At 74.9% G+C, this 18304-nt stretch overlaps 2 protein-coding genes across 2 annotated transcripts; one reads left to right on the top strand and one right to left on the bottom strand.

Moving 5' to 3' along the window:
* Positions 1-669: 669 nt before the first annotated feature.
* Positions 670-6733, bottom strand: PARP10 (poly(ADP-ribose) polymerase family member 10). Its single transcript, XM_064507996.1, has 11 exons — positions 6666-6733; positions 5717-5892; positions 5390-5635; positions 5032-5268; positions 4553-4938; positions 4255-4467; positions 3985-4105; positions 2129-3097; positions 1497-1630; positions 1237-1411; positions 670-1114 (listed from the first exon to the last, which is right to left on the bottom strand). Exons 2-11 carry the CDS (start codon positions 5889-5891, stop codon positions 810-812), a joined length of 2961 nt encoding a protein of 986 aa, XP_064364066.1. The 5' UTR covers position 5892; positions 6666-6733; the 3' UTR covers positions 670-809.
* Positions 6734-8037: 1304 nt separating this feature from the next.
* On the top strand, positions 8038-16620 carry GRINA (glutamate ionotropic receptor NMDA type subunit associated protein 1). The gene is made up of 7 exons (XM_064508005.1): positions 8038-8113; positions 12249-12604; positions 13876-13988; positions 14069-14269; positions 14637-14765; positions 15124-15267; positions 15611-16620. Exons 2-7 carry the CDS (start codon positions 12280-12282, stop codon positions 15758-15760), a joined length of 1062 nt encoding a protein of 353 aa, XP_064364075.1. The 5' UTR covers positions 8038-8113; positions 12249-12279; the 3' UTR covers positions 15761-16620.
* The last annotated feature ends 1684 nt before the right edge of the window (positions 16621-18304 follow it).

Below are 18304 nucleotides of genomic sequence, written 5' to 3'. Positions count from 1 at the left end.
TTGGTTCTGTTGTGTGTGTTTGGTTTTGTTGTGTGTCTGGCTTTGTTGTGTTTGGCTTTCTTGTGTGTGTGTTTGGCTTTGTTGTTTTCCCACGGAGGAGCAGCGGGGGGTAACAGTCGGACGGCTGCAGAAGCCTCGGCAGTCTTTCCACGACACCTCGGATTGGAGTCCCCAGCAGGCGACCAACCTCTGCAGACCAGCGGCGAGGGGGACAGGCGGCACCTCCGTCCCTGCGGCAGGGAGTCACCCACAGCCACCGCTCCGCTTCTTCCCGGTGTTCCCGCGCGGCACAGGGACCTGCTGCACCCGGAGCCGTGCTCCCAGCCGAGGACACCGGACCTGCTCATCAGCAGGGGACCCTCCTCGGTGTCCTTCTGCGCGAACTGCCGCATCCGCGCGCCGCCTCTGCAGCTGCTCCGGGCCGGGCTCTCGCGTAGCTCCCCCCAGGCTCTCCCGTCCCCCCGGCTGCCCCCACTCACCTCCGGACACCGGCAGGCACTCAAACCCTTTATTCCCAATTTTGCTTCGACCGCACTTGCCGCCCGTGGCGTCCCCGCCGCGCCGCACGCAGAGGCCTGACGCCGGGGTGAGGGGCTGAGGCAGCAGCACCCCGCGGGGAAGGGGCGCGGGGTCCCCCCCCCCCACGCACCGAGCCCCGGTGCTGCGCTGCGACGGCCTCGCGCAGGAGGGCACGGCCCCCGCCGGGCTGCACGTCGCGGGACGGGCGCAGCCGCACGCCGGCGCGGCGGAGCCGGGAGAGCCCCGGCACACGCGCGCGCGCACGGAGCCCGCAGGCGACCGGCCCCGGCTCAGGCCGGCGGCGTGGCGTGCCGGCAGGTGATGAGGTACTGCGGGTAGGCCTGCGTGTCGTTGAAGATGACGAAGATGCCCGGCTTGCCGGGGTTGTCCACGACGCTGTCGTACCGCAGCGGCGCCTCGGACGCTTCCTTGAGCGGCGGCGCCCGCATGTCCTTCCTCCCGGCCGCGTAGTCGCCGGTCAGGGCCTTGGCCATGAAGACGTACTTGCTGCCGTCGGCGCTGCAGGGCGAGTACTTGTCCCGCACCGAGAGCGCGGCGTTCACCGCGAAGTACACGCCGAGCCCGTAGAGCGTGGCTGCGGGCGGGAGGCCGGGAGCGGGTCGGCCGGGGCCGGGAGGGAGCCCAAAGGGCCGGGGGTGCCGGAGCGGGGCCGGGCTGCTCCCCCCGGCAGCGAGGCCCGGGGCCGCCGGCGCTCACCGTTCTTGCCGCAGAAGCTGCGGTTGAAGCCGTGCAGGCAGATCTCGCGGCTGGACTGCTCCGTGGTGCCGTGGAAGAGGACGCGCTCCACGCTGCGGGCGCTGCACGTCTTCTCCATGCAGGCCTTCTTCAGCTGGTACTGCTTGTAGAGCAGCGGGTGGATCAGCTTCTCCACCTGGGGAAAGCACCGCGCGCTCAGGGCCCCGCGCCGTGCCGAGCCGCGCCGCGCCGCGCGGAGCCGGCCGTGCCCGGGGTCCCACCTTCGTCACGCGGATCTTGCCGCGCGAGTCCCCCAGGGTGGCGCAGAAGTGGTGCACGGCCTCGCCGAACTCCTCCGAGTCCTCCGCCAGCGGCATCAGCTTCACCGCCTCGTCCAGGTCTGCCTCCTCCGGCCCTGCCGAGGAGACCCGCCGCCGGCGAGGGTGACCGCGGTGCGGGAACCGCGGTGCAGGAACCGCCGGGGAGCGGGAACCGCCGGGGAGCGGAGTGCGGGAACCGCGGTGTAGGAATCACCGGGGAGCGGGAACCACTGGGGAGCAGGACCCGGGAACCACGGTGCGGGAACTGTTGGGGAGCAGGAACTGCCGGGGAGCAGGAACCGCCGGGGAGTGGGGTGTGGGAACCACGGTGCGGGAACCGCCGGGGCGCGGGAACCGCCGGGGAGCGGGGTGCAGGAACCGCGGTGCGGGAAGTGCCGGGGAGCGGGAAGCGCTGGGGAGCGAGGTGCGGGAACCGCGGTGCGGGAACCACGGCGGAGCGGGATGCAAGAACCACAGTGCAGGAACCACGAGGCAGCAGGGCCCCGGTGCTGGGATTCAGCATCCCTGGGGCGCAGGACCCCCTCCGGCTCCGGCAGGACACCGCTGCCCGCGCGGCGCGGCACGGCCCGTACCGAGGAGGCTGCGCCGGGCGCCGTCCGCCGGCGGCTCGCTGCGGGAGATGGCCAGGGCGCGGGCGGCGCCGACGTCGTACTCCTCCATGCGCTCCAGGTCGATGGCGACGGGCCGGCCGTCGAAGAGCACGTCCAGCCGCCGCTGCCGGCGGCGCCAGGCCCGCTCCAGCAGCGTGGCGGCCGGGGCGGCGTAGGGCACGGCGGTGCCGCCGGCGTCCCAGCGCACCCAGCGCGCCGAGCCCGGCGGGGGCGGCTCGGCCGGTGGCAGCCGGGCCAGGAGCCGGCGGAGGTCGCGGGCGGCGGCGGCGGCGTAGTCGGCGAAGCCGTGCAGCGTGGCGGTGCCGGCGCGCAGGCGGAGGTGCACGGCGTGGGCGCACCGCACCTGGGCCAGGTACCGGCGGCAGGCGGCCGGCAGCGCCCGCAGCCGCGGGCTCTGCACCTCCTCGGCGCGCAGCCGCGCCTCCAGCGCCCGCTCCAGCTGCCGGGGCAGCGCGCTCACGTCCCGCTCGAAGGCCGCGTACAGCGTCACCCGGGCGGCGTCCGCCGCCGGCAGAGCCTCCTCCAGGGAGGCCTCCAGGGCGGCGCGGAGGCCGGGGTCCTCGGCGGCGGCGGCCCGTCGCTCCCGCTCGTAGGAGCGCAGCGAGAGCCGCGTGGCGCGCTGCAGCTCCTCCTCCTCGCGCCCGGTGCTCTCCATGGACCGCTGGATGGCCAGCAGCATCGCCGCCGCCTCCTCCTCCTCCTCCTCCTCCTCCTCCTGCTCTGCGGCGTCGCCCCCGTCGGCTGGGCCCCACGGCTCCCCCGGCACCGTTGAGCCGGGCTCGGGCTCGCCGGACGGATCCTCCTCGCTGTCGGAGGAGGCCCCGCTCCAGCCCGGGGCGGCCTCGTCGAGGGCAGGCGGCGGTTCCCCGTCGCCCGCGGCTCCGCCGTCGTCGTCCGTGCGCAGGGCCGCCAGCAGCTCCCTGATCTCCTCTGCGGGGGGAGCGGCGCGTCAGGCCGCGAGCCCCCAGCCCCGGCGCGGGGTCGCAGACGCATTGGTGCATGGACGCACCGGTGCACAGACACCTCGGTGCACGGATGCATTGGTGCATGGACACCGCGGTGCACGGACACCTCGGTGCACGGATGCGCTGGTGCATGGACACCACGGTGCACGGACACCTCGGTGCACGGATGCATTGGTGCATGGACACCGCGGTGCACGGACACCTCGGTGCACGGATGCATTGGTGCATGGACACCGCGGTGCACGGATGCATTGGTGCATGGACACCACGGTGCACGGACACCTCGGTGCACGGATGCATTGGTGCATGGACACCGCGGTGCACGGACACCTCGGTGCACGGATGCGCTGGTGCATGGACACCGCGGTGCACGGACACCTCGGTGCACGGATGCGCTGGTGCATGGACACCGCGGTGCACGGACACCTCGGTGCACGGATGCATTGGTGCATGGACACCGCGGTGCACGGACACCTCGGTGCACGGATGCGCTGGTGCATGGACACCGCGGTGCACGGACACCTCGGTGCACGGATGCGCTGGTGCATGGACACCGCGGTGCACGGACACCTCGGTGCACGGATGCATTGGTGCATGGACACCGCGGTGCACGGACACCTCGGTGCACGGATGCGCTGGTGCATGGACACCGCGGTGCAGACGCACACAGCCGTGGCCCCCGCGCACGCCCTTCCCGTCCCACCTCCCGGGCCCGGCAGCGGGCCGCCCCGGCGCTCACGTCACCACCTCCACCGCGGGAGCCCCCCGCGCCGGCGGCTGCAGCCGGGAAGCTGCCGCAGAGCTGCCCCGTGCCACAGCTCGCCAGGGCGCACGGCCCGCCGCCGCCCTCACCCATGCTCGGGGGCTGCTCGTCTCCGTCGGTGCCGTCGGGCAGCTCCCGGTACCCGGAGCCCGGCGCGGCGGGCGGGCAGTCCCAGGGGCCATCCTCGGGGAGCAGCTCAGGCAGCTCGGGCTGCGGAGGGGACACGCAGGCGAGGCGTCGTCGCGGCGCTGCACGCGCACCGGGCAGCGGGCAAGCGTGCCGGCCCGGCGCAGCGCGAGCGCAGCCGGCTGCAAGCGTGCACCCGCCGCCCCGCGCGCCCCGCCGAGCCCCGGCCCCACCTGGGCGTCCGGCGGGCTCCAGGCCACCTTGCCCAGGTCGAGGACGCACTGGAAGCGGCTCTCCAGCTCGCCGACGATGCTCCGCCCGCCCTCGTCCAGCAGGAAGCGGGCGACGCCGGGGTAGCGCAGCGTCACCGTCTGCGAGGCCACGGTGCCCGCGAGGCTCTGCAGGAACTCGGCGGCGGCCCCGCAGGCGCCCGCCTCCCCGCTCAGCTGCGGCGCGAGGGGACGGCGGTCAGCGGCTGCCCCCGGGCCGTGCCGGCACCCCGCCGCGGCGCGCGCCCCGGCGCCGGCTCACCCGGAAACCCGCGACGTCGGAGCCCTCCAGCGGCAGCAGGGAGACCTCGGCGATGCCGGCCAGCAGCTCCTGGTAGTGCCGCTGCAGGAAGCGCAGCACGCCCGGCTCCAGGGCCACCAGCGCCTCGTCCCGCGGGACGGCCGGGAGCATCCCCCCGCTCTCCGCCGGCAGCCGCCGCCGCGGCGCCGCGTCCGCCACATCCGCATGGACCTCCCCGGTGCCGGCCGGCTCCGGTGCTGGCTCCAGCTCCGGCAGCGCGCCCGCGGGCTCCAGCTCCGGCTCGGGCACGGCGGCCTCCTGCAGCGGCTCCAGGACCTCGTGGTAGGGCGAGACCTCCAGCTCGACGTCCCGCAGCCGGTGGGGCTGCTGCAGCACCCGCGCGGCGGCTGCGGGCGGCACGGCACGGCACGGGTCGGCGGGGTCGCGGTGCCGCGCCAGCCCCGGCGGCCACGGGGTCCCCCCCCCCGCGGCCCCCTCACCTGCCGGCTCCTGGAAGGCCACCACGGCCAGGCTGCGCCCCGGCAGCAGCCGCACGCCGCGCACGCTGCCGCCGCCGCTCCGCCGGCTCTCGAAGTAGAGCTCCAGCAGGTCGCGGCTCAGCGAGCCGGGCGCCGCGCCGCGCACCACCACGCTGTCCGCCTGCGGCACCCGCTCCACCGCCACGGCCGCCCCCTCCGGCCCCCGCCGCCGCACGCGCTCCGCCGCCGCCGCAAACTCTGCCGGGACGGCGGAACGGGGAGACCCGGCGTCCCCAGCCGCCCCGCGGCACCGGGACGCCGTCGGGGCCCGGGCTGCCGCCGCGCGCTCCGGGATGGACCCCCGCGCGCCGGCACCCACCTGCGTCGCCCAGCGGCTCCCGCAGCCGCACCAGCGCCTGGTCCCGCGCGGGGCCGCGCTCGAGGCGGTAGCTGCCGCTGCCGCGGCTCAGCGCCTCCTCCACGTACAGCTCCAGCAGCCCGGGGGGGGTGCGCGGGTCCAGCCCCCGGAAGAGCACGGCGGCGGGGTCCCACGGGGCGGCGGGGCGCACCAGCAGCTCCGCGCCCTGCACCCGGTGCCCGTCCCGGCGCAGCACCCGCTCCGCATCTGCGCGGCACCGGGGGCGTCAGGGCCGCACCGCGACCCCGGCCCCCCCACCCCCGCCCCCCCCCGCCGGCCCCCACTCACCCTGGGGGCTCTCGAAGGTCAGGAGCAGGCGGGTGCCGCAGCGGCGGCAGCTCCGCACCGGGCCCCCCCCCGAGCGGCGGCTCTCGAAGTAGAGCAGCAGCAGCTCCTCGGGCAGCTCCGGGGGGGCTCCCAGCACCTCCAGCACCGACGACGACGACGACGACGACGACGACATCCTGCGCGGCACCGCTCAGCGCCCCGACGCGGCACCGGGACCCGCGACGGCACCCGCGACCCGACCGGACCCCGCGACAGCTCCTGCAGCCTGACCGGACCCCGCGACCCCCCCGTCCAACAAGCGCACAGCGGGCTCCCGCCCCCAGACCCCGCACCCCGGGTCGGTGCCCCCCCCCGCCGCGGAGCCCCCTCCCTCCGCCCCACTCACTCCCAGCCCCACGGTTCCGGATCCGGCCCCACAGCTCCCGGGCAGGGCCCCGCCGGCTGCCCCCCCGCCCCATAGCCGCGGGTCGGTGCCCCCCCCCCCAGCCCCTTCCCAGCCCCATAGCCGCGGGTCGGTGCTCCCCCCCAGCCCCTTCCCAGCCCCATAGCCGCGGGTCGGTGCCCCCCCCCCCAGCCCCTTCCCAGCCCCATAGCCGCGGGTCGGTGCCCCCCCCAGCTCCTTCCCAGCCCCATAGCCGCGGGTCGGTGCCCCCCCCCAGCCCCTTCCCAGCCCCATAGCCCCGGGTGGGTGCCCCCCCCCAGTCCCTTCCCAGCCCCATAGCCCCGGGTCGGTGCCCCCCCCCAGCCCCTTCCCAGCCCCATAGCCGCAGGTCGGTGCCCCCCCCCAGTCCCTTCCCAGCCCCATAGCCCCGGGTCGGTGCCCCCCCCCCAGCCCCTTCCCAGCCCCATAGCCGCGGGTCGGTGCCCCCCCCCAGCCCCTTCCCAGCCCCATAGCCGCGGGTCGGTGCCCCCCCCCCCAGCCCGCGGGGGTGTCCCCAGCGCCACGCACCCGCCCCGCTCCGCTCCGCAGCAGAAACGAAACCGAAACCGGGCCGGGCCGGGCGGGGCGGCGGGCGGGGCGGGCCCCGACGGGGCGGGCCGGGGGGGGAGGGGGGCGGGCTGCGCTGCCCGGCGGCGGGCGAGGGGCCCGGCCCCCCCCCGGGGCTGCCGCTGCTCCCCTTTGAGTCGGTCGCGGTGGGGACAAGGTGACTCGTGTCCCTCGTGTGCCTCGTGTCCCAGCCGTGCCGCCCCCCGGCAGCCCCGGCTCGCTGCCCCACACCGTGGGGCCAGACCCTGGCCCCCCCCGGCAAGGGCCCCACGGGCTCGCGGGACGGCGGCTGGAGCTGAGCTGCTGCGGGGGAGGAAGCCGCGGGCAGGCTGGGCGGGGGCTCCTCGGGATGCGGAGCGGTCCCCGGGGGTCCCCGGGGGTCCCCGCTGTTCAGCACGTCGGCAGGAGAGGCCGGAATGGCCTCGGAGGTGATGGATTGGCCCAACTCAGGGGGTCCCGCGAGCAGGAGCGGCAGGGGTGTCCCCTCCTGCGCCCCTCGTCCCCTCGGCCTGGGCGGCAGCAGGAGGCTGAGGCTCTCCGGGAGGGACGGGACAGGGAAGGGTTCGGAGGAGCCGCGGGCCGTGCGCTGGTGCGGGCCTGGGGCTGTCACCGCACGGAGCCGGGAGGTCGCCACGGGGACCCGGGGCTGTCACCGCACGGACCCAGCGAGGTCACCGCGCAGTCCCAGCGAGGTCACCACATGGAGCCGGGATGTCACGGCACAGACCTGGGGCTGTCACCGCACGGACCCGGGGCTGTCACCGCACACACCATGCATGGGGAAGGGGTGCCTGGAGGGGGAGGGACCCGGTTGCAGGGGGGGCACCTGCCCGGGGAAGGGGGGGGACCCGGTTGCAGGGGGGTGCCTGCAGGGGGGGGGGGACCCGGTTGCAGGGGGGGCGCCTGCAGGGGAAGGGGGGGAGGTGCATGGGGGGCAGTGGTACTGGGGGGGGATGCATGCACTGGGGGGCCCATGGGGGTCCCTGTATGGGGGGGCCCATGCCAGGGGGAGTGCATGCGCTGGGGGCTGTCAGTACTGGAGGGGTGCGCATACACTGGGGGGGCATTAGTACTGGGGGGGGCATACCCACGGGGGGGTCCCGTTAGTCCCGGGGTGCAGCACGGGGGGGTCCCGTTAGTCTGGGGTGCAGCACGGGTCCCGTTAGTCCCGGGGTGCACGGGGGGGTCCCGTTAGTCCCGGGGTGCAGCACGGGGGGGTCCCGTCGGTCCCGGGCTCCGGCGGCCCCGGCGCTGCGAGGGCGCCCTGCGGCCACACGGGGGCGCTGCTGCCCGCCCCGCCCCCTGAGGCCCCGCCCCCTGAGGCCCCGCCCCCCCCGGAGGCCCCGCCCCGCAGCGGCAGGCCCGGAGCGCAGCGCAGCGCAGCGCAGGGCTCGGAGCGGCGCGGCCCGGTGAGCGGGGAGCGGCTCGGGGGGGGGGGCACCGGGCCGGGGCTGGCTGTACGGGGGGGGAGCAATGCACCGGGCCGGGCGGGGGGGGGGGGGTAATGCGCCGGGCCTGGCGTACCGGGGGGGGGAGGTGTTTAATGCACCGGGTGGAGCGTACCGGGGGGGTTGATGCACCGGGGGGAGCATACGGGGAGGGGGGGGTTAATACACTGGGCCGGGCGCACTGGGGAGGTGGAGCAGGTAATGCACCGGGCCGGGCGTACTGGGGGGGGGATAATGCACCAGACTGGGCGTAGCGGAGGGGGAATGCACCAGGCCGGGTGTACCGGGGTGGGGGGGCAGGTAATGCGCCGGGTGTACCGGGGGGGGCAATGCACCGGACTGGGTGTACTGGGGGGATAATGCACCGGACTGGGCGTACTGGGGGGGCAATGCACCGGACTGGGCGTACTGGGGGGGTAATGCACCGGACTGGGCATACCGGGGGGGGTAATGCACCGGACTGGGCGTACTGGGGGGGGTAATGCACCGGACTGGGCATACCGGGTGGGGGGGTAATGCACCGGACTGGGCATACCGGGTGGGGGGGTAATGCACCGGCACCGTGCCCGGCTGCAGGGCTGCGTGCACCGCAGTGGAGCGGCTCCTGGCCTGGGGGGCCCCCCTCGTGCTGGGGGGCTGCGGGGCGGGGTACGGGGCCGGGGGGGGCCGGCCGGCGGTGTGGGAGCGCTGCCAGGCCGCCCCGCGAGCCGGCGGGCTCCGGTCCCGCGCGCTCGGCCCCAGCGGCGCAGGAGGAGCGTGGGGCTGTGCAGCACTGCAGCTCTCCGCAGCGCCGCGAGGGCAGAGCGCGGGCTGGGGGCGGCAGCAGCGTCCCGGCGCGCGGGGCTCGTCCCTGGGCCGGGCGGCTGAGGTGGCCGCGGAGGGACGCTGCCCCCTGTGATCGCTGCCCCGGGGAGGCCGGGCAGGTTCTGTCACCCCGCGCCCCGGGATGCGGCAGCTCCCTGTGCCCCCTGGGTCTGCCCGGCCTGTGGCCGGTCCCCGAGCCCTGCTGGCACCCAGCTGCAGGGCGGGGATGCGGGAGCGTGCCCCTCTCCCGTGGGGCAGGGATGCAGGAGGGCGCCCCTCTCCCATGGGGCAGGGATGCAGGAGGGCGCCCCTCTCCCGTGGGGCAGGGATGCAGGAGGGTGCCCCTCTCCCATGGGGTGGGGATGCGGGAGCGTGCCCCTCTCCCGTGGGGCAGGGATGCAGGAGGGTGCCCCTCTCCCATGGGGTGGGGATGCAGGAGGGCGCCCCTCTCCCATGGGGCGGGGATGCAGGAGTGTGCCCCTCTCCCGTGGGGCAGGGATACAGGAGGGTGCCCCTCTTCCATGGGGTGGGGATGCAGGAGGGTGCCCCTCTCCCATGGGGTGGGGATGCGGGAGCGTGCCCCTCTCCCGTGGGGCAGGGATGCAGGAGGGCGCCCCTCTCCCATGGGGTGGGGATGCAGGAGGGCGCCCCTCTCCCGTGGGGCAGGGATACAGGAGGGTGCCCCTCTTCCATGGGGCAGGGATGGGACAGGGTGCCCCTCTCATTAGGGTGTGGGGCAGGGGTGCAGGAGGGCGCCCCTCTCCCATGGGGCAGGGATGGGGCAGGGTGCCCCTCTCGTTCGGGTGTGGGGCAGGGATACAGGAGGGTGCCCCTCTTCCATGGGGCAGGGATGGGGCAGGGTGCCCCTCTCGTTAGGGTGTGGGGCAGGGATGCAGGAGGGTGCCCCTCTCCCGTGGGGTGGGGATGCAGGAGGGTGCCCCTCTCCCGTGGGGCAGGGATGCAGGAGGGCGCCCCTCTCCCGTGGGGCAGGGATGCAGGAGGGCGCCCCTCTCCCATGGGGCAGGGATACAGGAAGGTGCCCCTCTCCCGTGGGGCAGGGATGGGGCAGGGTGCCCCTCTCCCGGGGTGCAGGGATGCAGGAGGGCACCCCTCTCCCATGGGGCAGGGATGGGGCAGGGTGCCCCTCTCGTTCGGGTGTGGGGCAGGGATGCAGGAGGGTGCCCCTCTCCCATGGGATGCAGGGATGCGGGAGGGTGCCCCTCTCCCAGGATGCAGGGATGCAGGAGCGTGCCCCTCTCCCAGGATGCAGGGCAGGGATGCAGTGGGGTGCCCCTCTTCCATGGGGCAGGGATACGGGAGGGTGCCCCTCTCCTGGGGTGCAGGGCAGGGATGGAGCAGGGTGCCGCTCTCCCACAGGACAGGGATGCAGGAACGTGCCCCTCTCCCACGGGATGCAGGGATGCGGGAGGTGCCCCTCTCCCACGGGATGCAGGGATGCGGGATCGTGCCCCCGTGCCGCGGGGCGGGTGGCACCGTCGGGGCGCGGCAGCGGGCTCGCCGCAGGGCCGCTGGCCCTCCTCGCTCGGCAGCCTGCGCCGGAGGCGGCGCGGAGGCGTTTCTCCCGGGAAACCTCTCGGCGAGGGGGCGGCGGGATGCTGCGCCCGGAGGAGCCGGGATGGGGAGGGGGGACCCTGGGCTCCGGTGGGCGCCGGGCCGGGACCGCGGCCCGGGGCGGCAGCAGGCACCTCGGCGGCACGCTGAGCCCCGCGCGGGTCGCTACGTGCGGGCCCCCGGCGGGATTAGGATTTGGGATGCCGTAAATAGGCCGCGCCGCGGGCTTACGGGGCGTTAGGGCAAAGCCGCTTAGGGGCGGCCCGCGGGGAGCGGGGGCCGCGGTGCTGCCGGGGTGCCGGCGATGCCGCGGCGCGGGCCGGGCGCCTCTGCCGCGGTGCCGGGAGGGGGTTTGCCGCGGGGGGAGGCCGGCCGCCGCCGCCGCTGCCCGGTTTCGTAATCCGCGGCAGCGCGAGGCAGCGCGTGGCAGCGCGTGGTGGTGGCCGCCATCGCCAGTGCCGCCAGTGCCATCAGTGCCACCAGTGCCACCGGTGCGTAGGGGCCGCGGCTCGGAGCGGCGGCCGGGCGCTGCGGGGACGGGGACGGCGGGTGGCTGCCGTGGGCCTCGTCCTGCCGATGGGGCGCCTGGGGGGGCAGAGAGCAACGTAGGGGTGACGTGGTGCTGGGGGGGAGGGGAGCAGTGTGGGGCGTGGGGGTGATGTGGGGCTGGGGGTGATGCTGGGGGGGGACAGAAGCAGTGTGGGGACGTGGGGGTGGCCAGGGGCTGGGGGGGATGGGAGTGGTATGGGGATGTGGGGTGATGTAGGGCTGGTGGGGGCAGGAGCGGCACGGGGACATGGGGCTGACGTGGGGCTGGGGGGGACAGGAGCAGTGTGGGGACACGGGTGATGTGGGGCTGGGGGGGACAGGAGCAGTGTGGGGACACGGGTGATGTGGGGCTGGGGGGGATGCAGGAATGGCGTGGGGCTGGGGGGCGGGAGCGGTGTGGGGACATGGGGGTGACATGGGGCTGGGGGGACAGGAGCAGCATAGGGACATGGGGCTGATGTGGGGCTGGGGGGGACGCAGGGTTGGTGTGGGGCTGGGGGGGATGGGAGTGGTGTGGGGACGTGGGGGTGACGTGGGGCTGGGGGGGACAGGAGCAGTGTGGGGACATGGGGGTGACATGGGGCTGGAGGTGACGCAAGGGTGACGTGGGGCTGGGAGGAATGGGAGCAGTGTGGGGACGTGGGGGGGGCGTGTGGGGCTGGGGGACATGTGGGGCTGGAGGGGACAGGAGTGGGGTGGGGATGTGGGGGGGGACATGGGGCTGGGGGGGGACGGGAGCCGTGTGGGGGTGAGGTGGCAGCTGCAGGCCAGCTACGGCCCCCGCCAGCCCCCCGCCGTCCCCATGGCCCCCATCAACCCCCCAGCAGCCCCACAGCCCCCCCATCCCCCTGCTAGCCCCACGGCTGGGGGGCTGGAGGCAGCCGTGGCCCCCCCGCCCCCGCGGCCGCGGGGCTGGAAGTAGGGCAGGGCGCCGGAGCCGGTCACGAGGGCCGGAGCGGACTTTCCCGGCCTCCCTTCCCACAGAGGCGCAACCGCCCCCGCCACGGGCCGCCTGGGCCCCCCCGGCAGCCGGGACCCCCGTGTAGGCCGGGGAGCCATGGTGGGGGGGGGGCGTTGCCATGGGAACGGCGGCTCGGCGGCCATCTTGCGCGGGGCGGTTGGCGGGGGCCTGACGCTGACGCTGCCGCCTTCCCCCCCCCCCCCCCCGCAGCGGCAGCCAGCGCCGAGCGCCGGCGGGCACCATGTCGCACGAGAAGAGCTTCCTGGTGACGGGCGAGGGCTTCGCGCCGCAGCCGCCGCAGCAGCCGCAGCAGCCCGCCGCGCCGCCGGCCTACGCGCAGCCCCCCTACCCCGCCGGGCCCTACCCGCCGCCGCAGTTCGCCCCCGCGCCCTACGGCCAGCCCGCCTTCGCCCCCGCGCCCGGGCCCTACCCCGCCGCCGGGCCCTACCCGCCGCCCGGGCCCTACCCGCCGGGGCCCTACCCGCCGCCCGGGCCCTACCCCCAGGGCCCCTACGCCCAGCCGCCCTACGCCCAGCCCCAGCCCATGGTCCCCGGCGACCAGGACTGTAAGTGGGGCGCGGGGGGCGGAGGGGGGGAGCTTGGGGGGCGGGGGGACGGGACCGGCTCTGGGGGCTCCCCGCTCCGTTCGGGGCGGCTCTGGGCACGGCATGGCTCGGGGGGCAGCGTGCCCCATAGCGCTGCCGAGGGGCGGGGGGGGCACCCAGGCTTAGTGCCCCATAGCGCTGCTGGGGGGCAGCCATGGGGGGGGCACCCAGGCTCAGTGCCCCATAGCGCTGCTGGGCGGCAGCCATGGGGGGGGCATCCAGGCTCAGCGCCCCATAGCGCTGCTGAGGGGCAGCCATGGGGGGGCACCCAGGCTCAGCGCCCCATAGCGCTGCCGAGGGGCGGGGGGGCACCCAGGCTCAGCGCCCCATAGCGCTGCCGAGGGACACCTGTGGGGGGCGCCCTGCCTCCACACCCCATAGCGCCACTGAGAGGCGGGGGGGGCCCTGCCTCGGTGCCCCATAGCGCTGCTGAGGGGCAGCAGTGGGGGGGGGCACCCATCCTCCGCACCCCATAGCGCTGCTGAGCGGCAGCGGTGGGAGCACCCAGGCTCAGCGCCCCATAGCACTGATAGGGGAGAGCCGTGGGGCACCCCACCTCTGCACCCCATAGCACTGCTGAGGGGCAGATGGGGGGGCGCCCAGGCTTAGCGCCCCATAGCGCTGCTGGGGGGCAGTGTGGGGGGTGCCCAGGCTCAGCGCCCCATAGCACTGCCGAGGGACAGCCATGGAGGGGCACCCAGCCTCAGCGCCCCATAGCACTGCCAAGGGGCAGCCGTGGGGGACACCCTGCCTCCACACCCCATAGCGCCATTGAGAGGTGGGGGGGCCCTGCCTCAGTGCCCCATAGCACTGCCGAGGGACAGCCATGGGGGGGCACCCAGCCTCAGCGCCCCATAGCACTGACAGAGGGCAGCAGTTCCCAGCGGGTGCCCCTCCTCGGCGCCCCATAGCGCTGCCTCAGCGGATGCCGAGGTCCAGGCCCAGCCATGGGGGTGGCAGTGCTGCTGGCCAGCCCCCCCGGCCCCCGCCAGCCCCTCAGCCCCATCTCTTCTCTCCCCGCCGCCGCACGGCCGCTGCAGACGGAGGGTGGCCCCCCCACGCGCGGTGGAGACCGGGCATCATGGTCATCCGAGTCGGTGAGCGGCGCTCCGGCAGGCCGCAGGACAGGGAGGCGGCGTGGGGCTGGGCGTGGGGCTGGGCGTGGGGCTGGGCGTGGGGCTGGGCGCGGGGACGCTGGGCAGCCCCCTTCACCTGCCTCCGCGCTCCCGCAGCCCCCCTGCACAGCACCTACCACGAGGATGGGCCGCCGTCCTACTACGACAACCAGGACTTCCCCACCGCTCACTGGGATGACAAGAGCATCCGGCAGGCCTTCATCCGCAAGGTAGGGGCTCCCCGCCGGGGCCGTCCCCCCCCCGGGGCCGGGGCTCTCGGCCGCGCCGTCCTGACCGCGCCGTCCCCCAGGTGTTCCTGGTGCTGACTCTGCAGCTCTCGGTCACCTTCGCCTTCGTGGCCGTCTTCACCTTCGTGAAAGGCGTGCGGGGCTTCGTGCAGCGCAACGTCTGGACGTACTACGTCTCCTATGCCGTCTTCTTCATCTCCCTCATCGTGCTCAGCTGCTGCGGGGACTTCCGCCGCAAGCACCCCTGGAACCTCGTGGCCCTGGTAAACGCCGCGCGCGGGCCTCGGGCCCGGCCGCTCCGGCTGCGCTCGTCTCCCTCTGCGACTCGCTCCCCGAGGGTCCTGGGGCAGCGTGGGGCCTGCAGGCTGCCGGCGAGATCCCGGCGGGGAAGGGGGTCCCGAGGGGGGGTGGAGAGGGGGTGTCCGAGAGCCCCGTAGGGAGGGCGTTTGATCCTTCCCCGTGGGAGGTGCTGCCTGACCAGGCTAAGCTCCGCTCCTAGGGCAGATGCGGCCCGGGTGGCCTCGGGCCCTGTGCTCTGAGCACCACGGGCAGAGCAACGCCAGGCGATGCAGGGGGTGGGGGCGCGTGGAGCCGCCCGAGCCGGGCTAACGCGGCGCCTGTCCTCCCCAGTCCATCCTGACCGTGAGCCTGTCCTACATGGTGGGGATGATCGCCAGCTTCTACAACACGGACGCTGTCATCATGGCCGTGGGCATCACGGTCGTCGTCTGCTTCACCGTCGTCATCTTCTCCCTGCAGGTGAGCTCGGGGGCGGGTGGGCGGGCGGGCTCCGCCGGGCCGCTCCCGAGGCAGCTTCCCCGGGGGCTGCGCTGGGAAGAGTCTTCCGGCTGCTGGGTTTGGGCCTGGAAGAGCAGTCCTGGGGGGGAGCTCCTTAGAGCAAGCGGCTGTGCTGGGGCAGGGATGTCCCAGATCTGGCCGTGCCGTGCGCTGCAAACAGGGTGACCAGGACCTGCCTGGCGAGGGGTGACCAGCCCCCTGCCCTGGGTCAGATGGGGGGTGGTGGCAGTACAAGGGGGCTGGGACCCTCTGCTCTCCTCTGCCCTGCGGGACCTCCCTACCCACGTGCGGACTCGCTAACCCTGACCGTATCCCACAGACCAAGTACGACTTCACCTCGTGCCGGGGCGTGCTCATCATCTGCCTCGTCGTGCTCATCCTCTTCTCCATCCTCTGCATCTTCATCCGGAACCGCATCATGGACATTATCTACGCCTCCCTGGGGGCCCTGCTCTTCACCTGCGTGAGTGGTCGTGTGGCACGGGGGGAGGTCGTGTCCTGCCCTGCCTCCTGGAACGGCTTCCTGGAGGGGGGACCGCGAGCGTGGGGTCACGGCTGCTGCTGTTGCCTCCCCGGGGGCTGAGCCGTCTGCGAGATCCCTTGGGCTCAGGCTCAGGGGAAGCGGTGCAGACGCCGGGCCCAGCTCAGCGGCGGTGGGAGGGGGGGTGTGCTCGGGGCGGTGAGCGGTGACCCGCTTGTGGGGCTGCTGCTGCTGGCCCACGCTGGGCCTGGGGTGTTCCCGGCCTGCCCCACGGCCCCGCCAGCCCCACGGCCCCCCCACGGCCTGACAGCCGCCTCTCTTGCAGTTCCTGGCAGTGGACACGCAGATGATCCTGGGCAACAAGCAGCTGGCGCTCAGCCCCGAGGAGTACATCTTCGCTGCCCTCAACCTCTACACAGACATTATCAACATCTTCCTCTACATCCTGGCCATCATCGGCAGGGCCAAGGAGTAGCGTCCCCACCGCCGCGAGTAGTCCTGCCCGCGCCGGCCTCGCTGCGCGCGTCGCGGTCCCCCCCCCCCCCCCCCCGCCTCCCGCAGCGGTTTTGGTTTGGTGTTCTCATTGCATCCCGTTGTCTGTTCTCGTGTTCTAGTTTCTTTGACCCCGGCCGCCTCCCTGGCTCCTGCCAGCAGAGGCTCTGGCCCGGCGGGGCTGGCTGGGCTGGGGGGGGAGAGGACGGGGTGCCCCCGCGGCAGCAGGGCCTGTCCGCGCTGCCCCTTGCGCAGGGCGGGCCGTGCTTGCCTGCACGCGTCTTGCTGCAAGGAGTGCTGCCCCTCCCGGCCCCCCCACTGCCGCCGCGGCCCCCGGGGCAGCTCTGTTCCGACCCTCTGCTTCCTCCCCGCTGTGAATAAGGCACGTCCCGTCCCGTACCGCCCCGTCCCGCCCCGTCCCGTCCCGTCCCTCGCGGTGAATGAAGACTGGAAGCACTTTCTCGCCCGGTGGTGGAGCTCACTCATCCCTCCGTCCTTCCTGCCACCGCGCACGCTCTGCCCCGCGCCCCGGCCTCTCCCCACGGCTGCGCCGGGCCGGCGCCGGCAGCCCCCGAGCTCCCCAACACCCCCCGGCTCCAGCCAGGGCTGAGGGCTGCGTCCTGCCCCCCGGGCGGGCTTGGCGGGGGGCCCCAGCGCTCCCCTGGGCACCTCGGCAGGGCTGGGCACGGCTAGAGCATCCCCCAGGGTTGTCCCCCCCCCCCCCGCCGCGGTGCCCGCGGGGAGCAGAGCGCTGTCCCCGTCCCTCCCCGGGCCGGGAGGCTCTGTCCTCGCCCCAGCTCTGTGGCTCCAACTCCTGCTGTTAATAAAACTCCGTCTAGTTGACCCGCGCCGCTTCCGCCTCTCCTTTCCCCGCAGCCGCCCTCCCAGGACGCGCAGCGGTTGGGGTCGGCCCCCAGCAGCCGTTTTATTGAGCACAGCGGAGCCCGGCCGTCAGGGTCAGGCGGGCCGGTCCCAGCCGCCGGCTCTGCTGCTCCTCCGGGGCCGGGCTGCCCCCCGCGTCCTGGCCGCGCCGCCGTCCCCCGGCAGTACCGGGCCCGCTCGGCGCGCGCGGCCTCGCGCCGGGCCCGGCGCTCGAAGGCTTCGGAGATGAGCTGCACCACGTTGGCGCCGCCCGGGCAGCAGTCCGGGCCCCACGGCGCGGGCTGTCCCCGCTCCCAGCCGGGACCCCCGTCCCGCGCCGGGCACCCCTCCCACGGCCCGCCGTCCTCCTGCTCCGCGCCGGGGCGGCCGGCTCCCCAGCCGCGCTCCTGCCCTCGGCGCCGGCTCTGCCCGCTCTCCTCCGGCTCGCGGCGGCTCCAGGCCCCGTCCCGGCGCTGCTCCTCCCCGCTCCAGCTCCGCGCGCCCGGCGGGCAGCCCGGCCCCGCGCAGCAGCCGCAGCCGCAGCCGCTCCCAGGGCTGCCGCGCCAGATCCCGCCGGGAGCCTGCGCCAAGAGGGAGAGGCGGTGACGGCGGCACGCTTGCCCCGCTGCAAGGGGCTGCGCGGGGACGGTGCCTACCCGGGCGCCCGGGCCGGTCTCTCCGCGGCGCAGCAATGCGAGTCGCTGGGGCACTTCGGCGGCGTCTCGGCCCGGGCGCCGCGGCCGTGCCAGCGCTGCCCGCGGGGCTCGTGGCGGCAGTAGCAGTAGACGGTGCCGCGGTCCCGGGCGCCGGAGCCGCCCAACGCCTCCACCGTGGCGCAGCCGCCGCAGCCGGAGACCCAGCCGACGCCGACGCACGGGCACCCGGCGCCCTCGAGGCTGCCGCGGCTCAGGGACGAGCCGGCCGTGGAGAAGCCGCCGCTGTCCAGGCTGTCGGCGGAGCCGCCGGCACGGCCGGGTCCCGGCTCCGGGGGGTCGCGGCGGGCGGCGGGGGGCCGGGCGGGCTGGCGGGGCGGCGGGGGCCCTGCGACGGCGGGGCGGGGGCGATGGAGCCGGCCGGGCGGCGGGGACGCGGTGCCGCGGCCCCCAGCCCGGGGGTCCTGTGTGCCGGAGCCGCCCCCGGGCAGCAGCGCGGGCTCTGCGGCAGGCGGTGCAGCCACCCGCCTCCCGCGGCACCGGCCCGGCCCGGCACCTCACCCTGACCTAAAACCTAGCCCTGACCCTGACCCGACCTTAACCCTGACCAACCCTGACTGTGACCTAAAACCTAGCCCTGACCCTGCTCCTAATCCTAAAGTTAACCCTAACCTTGACCCTAACCCTACCCCTGACCCTAACTGTACCCTAACCCTGACCCTGACCCTAACCTTAATCCTAACCCTAAAAGGCCCCGACCCTGATCCTAACCGTAACTTGATCCTAACTCTAACCCTGACCCTGGCCCTGACCCTAACCGGTAACCCTGACCCTGACCTTAATCCTAATCCTGAAAGGCCCCAACCCTAATCCTAACGCTACAGCTAACCCTAAGTGTAACCCTGACCCTAACCCTGACCCAAGCCTTAATACTAGCCCTAAAAGGCCCTGACCCTAACCCTGACCCTAATCCCTATCCCTAAAAGACCCTAACCCTGACCCTGACTCTAAAA

The sequence above is a fragment of the Dromaius novaehollandiae genome, chromosome 2, assembly GCF_036370855.1.
Source record: "Dromaius novaehollandiae isolate bDroNov1 chromosome 2, bDroNov1.hap1, whole genome shotgun sequence".
NCBI lineage: Eukaryota > Metazoa > Chordata > Aves > Casuariiformes > Dromaiidae > Dromaius > Dromaius novaehollandiae.
The sequence above is the reverse complement of the archived record's forward strand: the minus strand, read 5'-3'. Positions and strand labels throughout refer to the sequence as shown.

Excerpts from the sequence above, each read along its gene's own strand:
- GRINA (XM_064508005.1), top strand. The coding sequence starts at position 12,280 with ATGTCGCACGAGAAGAGCTTCCTGGTGACGGGCGAGGGCTTCGCGCCG. Across the intron at positions 14,766-15,123 it reads TCGTCATCTTCTCCCTGCAG|ACCAAGTACGACTTCACCTC; the intron begins GTGAGCTCGGGG and ends CGTATCCCACAG. Across the intron at positions 15,268-15,610 it reads GGGCCCTGCTCTTCACCTGC|TTCCTGGCAGTGGACACGCA; the intron begins GTGAGTGGTCGT and ends CCTCTCTTGCAG.
- PARP10 (XM_064507996.1), bottom strand. The coding sequence starts at position 5,891 with ATGTCGTCGTCGTCGTCGTCGTCGTCGTCGGTGCTGGAGGTGCTGGGA. Across the intron at positions 4,468-4,552 it reads CCGACGTCGCGGGTTTCCGG|CTGAGCGGGGAGGCGGGCGC; the intron begins GTGAGCCGGCGC and ends CTCGCGCCGCAG. Across the intron at positions 1,115-1,236 it reads CAGCTTCTGCGGCAAGAACG|CCACGCTCTACGGGCTCGGC; the intron begins GTGAGCGCCGGC and ends TCCCGCCCGCAG.